Genomic DNA, 9,596 nt, shown 5'->3' on the forward strand with positions numbered 1-9,596 from the left:
AGAATACTGCCACGGCTCAAGCCAATACTGCCACTAATATCACCTGATAAACAGAGAAACAACATGACATACAGATCATGATACAGGATCAAACTGTTAGAATACTGCCACCAAGACACAAGCCAATGCTACCTTCAATGTCAAAGAGAGAAACAACATGACATACAGATCATGATACAGGATCAATAATGCCACCAATACACAAGCCAATGCTACCTTCAATGTCAAACAGAGAAACAACATGAGACACATAACAAGGGGTCATGGTACAGAATCAAACGGTGTTAGAATACTGCCAACATACAAGCCAATACTACATCCAAGTCAACCTGATACACATAGAAACAAACACACAATGTTCAGATCATGATATGCAATCAACAACTGTCTCCAACGGCACCTGATAAACAGAAAAACAACATGACATACAGATTATAGTACAGGATCAAACTGTTAGAATACTGCCACCAAGACACAAACCAATACTGTCACCAATAATACCTGATAAATAGAGAAACAACAGATCATTGTACAGAATCATACAGAATCAAATAGAGAAACAACAGATCATTGTACAGAATCATACAGTGTTAGAATACTGCTGACACACAAGCCAATACTACATCTAAGCAAACCTGATACACATATAAACAGACACACAATGTTCAGATAATGATATACAATCAAACTGTGTAAGAATTCTGTCACCAAGGCACAAGATGATACTGCTGCCACTATAACCTGATAAGTAGCGAAACAACATCAGACACAAAACATCATGGTAAAGAATCTAACAATCTTAGAATATTGCCACCAAAACACAAGCAAATACTGCTGACAGTTTCTTCTCATAAGCAGGAAAAAAGCATCAGGCATTCAAGCAGTCATAGAATATAGTTTGCTCCATCCTTCAACCATATTCGTGTATCTGCAACCGAATAGTCTAAATTATCATAAATAAAATAATATTGAAATATTGAACTATTATAAAATGTTGTTTGACATAATATAAACATTTACTGTTGCAAAGATCTTCTCATCTGGCTACCAAAACTATGTTGAAGAATCTAGTTTTGAAAACATTGATGAAATTATGAACATATATTGGTACAAATTATTATATTAGTGGTTTATTCTATTCAGCTGTTGTGGTTATATCGCTGGTAAGCCATGTGCAATCTTCTAGCATTAAACACAAACTAAATAACTCATTAAATATGTCTACTCACACACAAGTCCTTCAGCAGAATACGCCGGCGATTTCTTCGATTCTTGTACTCCAAGATCTTTAAAGTAGATTTCCAACTTCAACAAATTAGCACTGCAATAATTTATTAATAGTCAGCTAATAATCTTGAGCAAAATACCATATATATTTAACTTGCACACAGTTATCTCGAGACATAAACAAATTAGCACTGCAATAATTTATTAATAGTCATAATAGCAGCTAATAATCTTGAGCAAAATACAATATATATTTAACTTTACTTACACACAGTTATCTCGAGACAAACAAATTAACGATAGAAGCCAGTTGGTTCGCAATAAATCATACTGTATAGGGATTGTTTCAGGTGCGATGGGTCATAGATTTAAAAACCTCGGGTGAACCTGTCAAGTATTTATCCAATCAAATCCAGGGCCCCACTCTGGTAATTTAAGACATTTGTATTGCTGACTATGGGAAGGTGCGTGTGTTCTTAAATATCTGTATCTTTTTTGTATATAATATACACATAAGTAAAGTAAGATGTAAGCAAAGAAGCAAATAACAAAATGTTACAAAGTTGATATTACGAGGGGATATGTTATATGCCTTTATATACACACACACAAAATCCTACTGTTAAAGACTGTATGATGCGAACAAAAAATTAATTAGATATGGATTGTCGTACCCAAAAGAAACGTTACCTGTAAAAACCAGGAGAAATCGCCTCTATCATTTCGTTTGTTATTTTCCAAACAGTATCCATGTCGGAAGTATACTGGATGCTTAAAGTAGTCGACTTTTCTTTAATAGCCTCATTAAATAGGCTTATATCAGAAAGCAGATAGCTTAGGTCATTGGTCAGTGAGGAACCGTTCGCGGACACTGCCGAAATGAGTTCGGTTATCACCGAATCATTCACTGCAGAAATATTCAGACTTTGTATATGGGCAGTAGCAACGGATGAGAAGTTGAAAAGGATTCCATTGTATCGAGTGTATGTGTAAATCAAATCTTCAAGGTTATTGCCTATATTGTCTACCCAGTCGTAATTCCGCGAGTGTACATTGGACAGAGTAGTCACGGCCATTGTGTAATCCATGTTCTCAACATTTGTCAGTGGATTCAGGTTGAGTATCCAGCTACGGATGTGTTCAAATGTCCTGCTTATTCTCATGATAGCAATACGAATTTGGTACCAGGTCTTGAGAGCTTCCTGATTCGGTTCCATTTCCGACATTACCTGAGTCATCAAGTTGTGTTCAGAAACAAAGTCCCTCAAGTGTTGCACATCTTCAAAAATCTTGTCTTTGACAGACCACACTCTGTCCCACCGAGTTTTGTAGTCTATAAGCATAAGACCCAACTCTGCCAGGCCTTCCGTTATACTCGCGTTCACTGTGTTCAGCAGACCCCAGACTTGGATCCTGTGTGCAGTTCGGACGGTAGTGATGGGGACCAGACTGTCGGACAAGACGAGACTCTGTTTGAATGGGTCAGAGAACTGGACGAGAGAGAGCGAGGCCATGTAGCTGGCAGAGTGACATGGAGTGCGGCAGTCACACGTCCTGATTTCGTTGTTTCTGTAGAATAACTCTGAAAAAGGAAATATTCTTACTGACTTAATTAAATGAAAATCAAATATTTAAAACAGACTGTGGAGAACATTTTAATTTTTTGATCCCCTAGTTTTGTTTGTATTTTAAACTTTTGTATACATATTTTAAATGTATCAAAAATAGATTCAGTGGATTGTGAGTAATAATAGTCAAGTATCAATATTTTAATTATATACTGAATTAGACTCAATAAATATCGACGTGTCCTATTGTTGGTGGGCAGTTTTGCTTTTTTAAAGAGAAGAGCCTTACAACAGTTTCTGTAATTGCCTATACATACAATACAATACAATACAATACAATACAATACATACATACATACTAACATACATATACTCATGCCCACTGTGTCATGCACGTAAGCGGGATTGACCGCAACGGCATAGGACAATTTGTGAGGCCAGAAAGAATTTAATTATCCCCTGCACCAGTGCGTTAATATCTATGTATGTAACAGACAACCTCAACATACATACAATATATAGATATTCATACACCAATACATATTAGCCAGTGCCAGTTCTGCCCACTGTGTCATGCACGTTAGCGGGGTCGACCGCGTAGATTGTAGGTCCCATGCATGTGGTTGAGTTAAACAGCATCCTTTTTTATGGATGTCTGGATAGCTCAGAACGTATCGTGGTTAGTCTGCAATTTACGTGCGATTCGGTACCACAGGCTCGAGTCCCAGCAACGCCATGGGACAATTTGTGAAGCCAGAAAGGATTTAATTATCCCATGCGCCAGTGCGTTAATATCTATGTACGTAAGAGAGAGAGAGAGAGAGAGAGAGAGAGAGAGAGAGAGAGAGAGAGAGAGAGAGAGAGAGAGAGAGAGAGAGAGAGAGAGAGAGAGAGAGAGATCTTCAAAATCCCTCGTGTTACCTTCATTTGGTCTCACACATTGCAGGTTTTCAAGCAAGGTGCAGTATGATACGTCCTTTCCTACAAATTAATTGAGTTATATAGTAATCCAATATTGACAAACGAATAAACTTCTACCTTGATCATAAATATGAACAGATTAACTATTTTAGAAGTATATGTTATCAACATAAATAATGTAATTTTATGAGAAGTTCTCTTCAATTTTAACATATTTTTATGATCAGCTAAGAAGGATGTTCTAACCAGCTATATATATATATATATATATATATATATATATATATATATATATATATCCTTGTGTATCTGAAAAACGAATTTAGGAACAATCCATAAACGTACGAGACAGGGGATTAGAAATTCAACTACGCCATTCTCAATGCTGGTGGGCGGGACGTAGCCCAGTGGTACAGCACTTGCTCGATGTGTGGTCGGTGTGGGATCGATCCCCGTCGGTGGGCCCATTAGGTTATTTCTCGTTCCAGCCAGTGCACCACAACTGGTATATCAAAGGCCGTGGTATGTACTACCCTGTCTGTGGGATGGTGCATATAAAAGATCCCTTGCTGCTAATCGAAAAAGAGTAGCCCATGAAGTGGCGACAGCGGATTTCCTTTATGAATATCTGTGTGGTCCTTGATCATATGTCCGACGCCATATAACCGTAAATAAAATATGTTGAGTGCGTCGTTAAATAAAACATTTCTTTCTTTCTTTCTGTTTTTTCCTCAATGCTAAAGCAAATCTACGTATTCGGGCAAAAACAATGGAGATGTTCGAGCAAGAGGAGCTGGCCTGAAACCTGTCACAACTCCATATTTTAGATGTTTAACTCTTCATTCAGTCAATAATTGGTGTATATTTAAAACTTAAAACAAATAGATTTTAAAGCACTCTTATAATAGCAAGTAACTACGTAAAGGTTTAATGCTTGTAGGAATTTGTATCGAAAAATACAATCCCCAAGAACATCATCTTACCAGGCATGTAGATGCTGACACAGCCACACTTCCTCTTAATGAACGACGTCAGACAGTTGAGGTGACATTTCTGGTAGGTGTAAGGGACGTCATCAGGGTAATTGTCCAGCTCAGTAATTCCACATGAGCCGTACGGATGAGGAAGTTCGATGACCTAAACATAAAAACCAACTGTGCAAATATTAAAAAGTAACAATGATGGTGAAACAAAATGAGAACGGTCAACCCGTCTCAACTTCTAAGACGTATGTCCGTCCATTAGTGCAACATATAACATGATGGCATACTGCACAGGTAATATTATACGAGCTGACGTTAGATACTTTTTTCGAAATATATCTAACGAGCGAAAACCAATTGGATATGTTTTTAAACAAAGAGTTGTAAGATGGTATCTAATGGTACGCACGTAGATTTCTATTCCTTACATATCCTCAAACCAAGTTTAAAACAAGTTTTAAATGTCCTCTTCAAGTACAACGTATTTACGGTAATTGCGCTTGTAGTTAACTCACACGTCACAGAGCAATCAGTTTCAGGTTAACATACACGTTAAACAGCAGTCAATTCGATAAGTCGTATCTCATTGGGTGGTTTGGCTATTGCTGCTGGATCATTATCTAGGAGCAGCAAATGGTACATCATAAATCGATAACATGCGTGTGTGTTACTGATATGACATTGTATTTTAAAACGTGTAATGTTCTAGCCAACGTGTGTGTAAGACAATGTGGGACTAATCATCTTACAACTATAAATAACGAATTGAAATGCGTGAAGTAATGTCTCAACACAATGTGTGATTTACAGTATTTAAAATATGTTATTAATACAACAAAACATGGATTCATGGCAAAATAACAACCTTTTCCCACATATCTATGTATCCAACAAAGTAGGTTCTATTATAGTAACTGAGACGAATACAGCTCACATAACCTGTTCTCGGAATAGTCATAGAGATGCTAAATGCTGGAGCAGAAAGAATATTGTTCCATCTTACGCTAAATTGTTTTGGCTGGGGGGTTTTTGTTGCTTTTTTTCCAAGCGATATGTACAGAATTATGTGCAAGTACATAGAAACGTCATACAAAAGACAAGCACTAGATAACACAGATACACACAGACATATAAACAAGCAGACAGCAATATGTGTTACGTACTTCACTCTTTTGAAGACCAATAGAAACAGAGTGACCGACGTTTACCCCAATGCCCTGTTCCTTTGCTAAAGTCTCGGTTTCATTTTGGTCAGTGATAACGACAAGAGCCCCGACTGAAGTCTGAGGACCCCGCATGTATTCATGCTGCTCAACAAACAGCATCAGGTCCAATCCGCCATCTTTATCTGAAAGACACAAAGGTTCATTAGATCCTAATGCAGCAGCACCTTTTATTGTGTATGGTTTGTTGTGTAGAGGTTGAACCTATGACATATGAGTCACGGACGGGATGGATCTAAGAGAGGGGACTACAGGGACCTACCACCACCACCCCCACTCCCCCTTAAAATTAAAGTACCCCTTCTTTTAAACAGTTTGTTTACAACTTTCATTGAAGTACCCTTTTTGGGAAGTTGGTACATGTGCACTTTTACCCTTGATCCCATGACATATTTCCTGCATTTGCCCTTGTATGTTTTAGTATGTTATCGTTTGCAACAAATTCATAAAATTGATCTTACTTGCTTTCTCTACGACCATGTCATCTTGGTTGGTATTGAACTGGTAACAAACTCCCATGTTGGTGAAAACTTCTGTGAAATTTTCGGGACCACACTTTCGACCTTTCCATATACACCTAAAATATATATATAAATCTGAACGATATAAAGCTGACGAGATTTGAGAAATTAGCGATATATCTAAATTCTGAATCCTATATTAACATAATAAAGATATAATATAACTGTCAATAATATAATAATCATCAACATATACTAATATGCTGTCAATATCAGCCCTGTGAATGATGAAATAAAACATTATGACATTTGAAATAACGAACCAACGCGCCATACGAACTTACGCACACACCTGTTAATGAGCGAGTTCTTTTGATGAGCCACTCGTCTGTAGAACTCCTTGACGTTCTTAAGTGATAGAAGTTCTCGATATTTCTCACTGACTTTCTGTCTCGCAGACTCGTGTCCAGTGTCGTCTTGTATGACCTGCAGGTACCGGTCTATTGCTTCGTACAACGAGGCAGACGTCCGCGGTCCGGTCGTCTCGTTGTACACTTTACTGGATCTGGAAGTGAATTAGTAAAAACAATTTGAGCAATTAACACTGGCTTAAACCAGCATCAAGACGTCATTATTTGTTTTCATTGTACAAAGAAAGAAATGTTTTATTTAACGACGCACTCAACACATTTTATTTACGGTTATATGGTTAAGGACCACATAGATATTGAGATAGAAAAGCCGCTCTCGCCACTTCATGGGCTACTCTTTTCGATTAGCAGCAAGGGATCTTTCATATGTACCATCCCATAGACAGGATAACACATACCACGGCCTATGATGTACCAGTCGTGGTGCACTGGCTGGAGCGAGAAATAGCTCAATGGACCCACCGACGGGGATCAATCCCACACCGGCCGCGCATCGAGCGAGCGCCTTACCACTGGGCTACGTCCCGCCCCGTTTTCATTGTACAAAGCCATATCACAGTATCAGAGCGTTACCCAACGCTACATGTGGCCGGCCACGACCAGTATTACCGCGTGCCATGCGTACGACCCCTGTCCAAGATTATGACAGCATCTGTTGACTAACAGTTAAAGATAGTTTTGTTTAACGACACCACTAGAGCAGATTGATTTATTATCGGCTACTGGATGTCTAAGAAAGGAAACCCGCTACATTTTTCCATTAGTGGCAAGAGATATTTTATATGCACCATCCCGCAGGCAGGATAGTACATTTCATGTTGTCTTCGATGTGTCAGTCGTGGTGGACTGGCTGGAACGAGAAGTAGCCCAATGGGCCCACCGACGGGGATCGATCCCAAACCAACCGTGCATCAAGTGAGCGCTTTACCACTGGGCTATTTCCCGCCCCCTGAGGAACAGAGTCCACCAAGCGGCAATATCACAATATCAGTAAACTTTCAGCCAGAAATAAGATCAGAAAATTTAGAAGACATCCGCAACAGAATCCTACCTTCAACCTTGCCCTTACCTCCAACCTCACCATAACTCACTGTTCGTGCTTGAGAATGTATACAGTGCAAATCAGCAAATCCTCTACCTACCTGAACATGTTTTGGTTACATATCGTGACTTTTGGGAACATCATATTGTTCTTGAACTTCATTTCTGTTGTGATGGCGGAAGGTCGAGACAGGAAGTAGCTAACACGGCCCTGAATGTTCCAGATCATCCACGCAAACGCCAAAAGAATGATAGAGAGCCATACAAATCTGGTAAAAAAAAATTAACACAAACATTTGTAAGACATATGGCTTGTAATACGTGTTAAAAGGTTAATAGAAAAATCTACACGAACAGAATAAATGTTAAGGCATAAAATTGAAAAAATAAAATATATATATATATATTATATAATGAGGCATAAAGGGATTCATGACTTTAAAGAAAGTCCTTGAAGGTATGAAGAATACAGCTACGGCTGAAAGAACCTTCGTATGCTTTGGTGAAAAAGGGGTTGCGGAGTTTAAACGAGATATTTGAGTTCTGAAGATTAAAAACGGTCGGGGCGTCCAAAGCCAGCATTAAATTATTAAAATGTCCAAAATACGGAAGCAATTTTGTTCTTTCTGATAGGCAAATTAGTCTTGTACATAGTTAATACATGTACATGTAAAATGAAGGTAAATGTGGGTAAATTTCCACTATTTATAGATTTTTTTAACCTTTTTATTTTTATTCAGAGAACCCCTGTTTAATACAACCATAGAGGAGAAGTGACAGACAGATTACAAATTTTTTAAAAACATATGAATGTATTACAATTACTTAATTACTCTTACATTTATCAAACAATATCATAAACTATTAAATCAAAATTACAGAAATGTATCCTCTACAGAGAGAGAAAACATCTAAACTGAAAATGGCTAAATGTTACGGAAACGTTATAAAACTAGTGAGTAATCCTGTATAACTGGCATTCTGAGAATGTATACTAGGACTTCCAGTACACTCACACAAAGAATGACCAGAGATTCTGCGCTGTGGATCACAAGAATGTTGACTGCTACCCTGATGTGTATTCAACAGTATTTACTGCACAATGTGGTATTTTTTACTAAAACTTAATTTCATGTGTAAAATAATAATTTCTTCATATTTAGTCATGTAAAATGTATTTCTGAATGTAATTTCTGGAGACATGTAAAATGCTTATATTCTTGATCAGTCGAATATTCTGAATACGTCGACAATCTATTTCTTTTAAGTCCTTACTGAAAAATCAGTAACCATGTCAATGATTTTGTTAAGACAGTCATTGACTTTCCTTAAGTGCTGCATAGGTATGTAATTTCTAAAAGGAAGACGTTATTTTGTACTCTGTTTTTTTTATACATACACATATTATACATACAAACTAGATTGACAAGGGACTTACCTCCGCAGTCTAGATATTTCCGAGCCCAAGACATACTTAAAACCTGAAATGCCAATGTTGTTCGCGACATATTCTGTACTGCGCATGACGAGCAAAACTAGACTGACGTCTAAGCACAACAACAGACAAAAGGATTGTTACTGTTTTTATGGGATATTTTTTCGTTTTGTTATGTGATTTTAAAAATCATTTATTGATTCATTTATTTGTTAAATGACAACACAAAATGTAAAAACAACAGTAACAATAAACAGACATCATATGTTTTGGGTTTTCTTTTAGTGAAAAATAAACATGAAACTA

General features: G+C 37.5%; 1 protein-coding gene and 1 long non-coding RNA gene across 2 annotated transcripts; both read right to left on the minus strand.

The window, feature by feature from the left end:
• Nucleotides 1-2,715: 2,715 nt before the first annotated feature.
• LOC121375310 lies at nt 2,716-4,799 on the minus strand. The gene is made up of 3 exons (XR_005958301.1): nt 4,700-4,799; nt 3,717-3,776; nt 2,716-2,809 (listed from the first exon to the last, which is right to left on the minus strand). It is a non-coding gene; the product is annotated as an uncharacterized LOC121375310 (long non-coding RNA).
• A 499-nt stretch (nt 4,800-5,298) lies between these two features.
• Nucleotides 5,299-9,379, minus strand: LOC121374726 (acid-sensing ion channel 2-like). The gene is made up of 5 exons (XM_041501834.1): nt 9,294-9,379; nt 7,957-8,124; nt 6,728-6,948; nt 5,863-6,047; nt 5,299-5,319 (listed from the first exon to the last, which is right to left on the minus strand). Exons 1-5 carry the CDS (start codon nt 9,377-9,379, stop codon nt 5,299-5,301), a joined length of 681 nt encoding a protein of 226 aa, XP_041357768.1.
• Nucleotides 9,380-9,596: the final 217 nt, after the last annotated feature.

Source organism: Gigantopelta aegis, chromosome 6 (assembly GCF_016097555.1).
Source record: "Gigantopelta aegis isolate Gae_Host chromosome 6, Gae_host_genome, whole genome shotgun sequence".
Taxonomy (NCBI): Eukaryota; Metazoa; Mollusca; class Gastropoda; order Neomphalida; family Peltospiridae; genus Gigantopelta; species Gigantopelta aegis.

What these genes read in the sequence shown, in the direction of transcription:
- LOC121374726 (XM_041501834.1), bottom strand. Translation starts at nt 9,379, where the DNA reads ATGCGCAGTACAGAATATGTCGCGAACAACATTGGCATTTCAGGTTTT. An exon ending in GAAATATCTAGACTGCGGAG is followed by an intron (nt 8,125 to 9,293) that starts GTAAGTCCCTTG and finishes TTTTTTTACCAG; the next exon opens with ATTTGTATGGCTCTCTATCA. An exon ending in TTGGTCTTCAAAAGAGTGAA is followed by an intron (nt 5,320 to 5,862) that starts GTACGTAACACA and finishes TGCTGCTCCTAG; the next exon opens with ATAATGATCCAGCAGCAATA.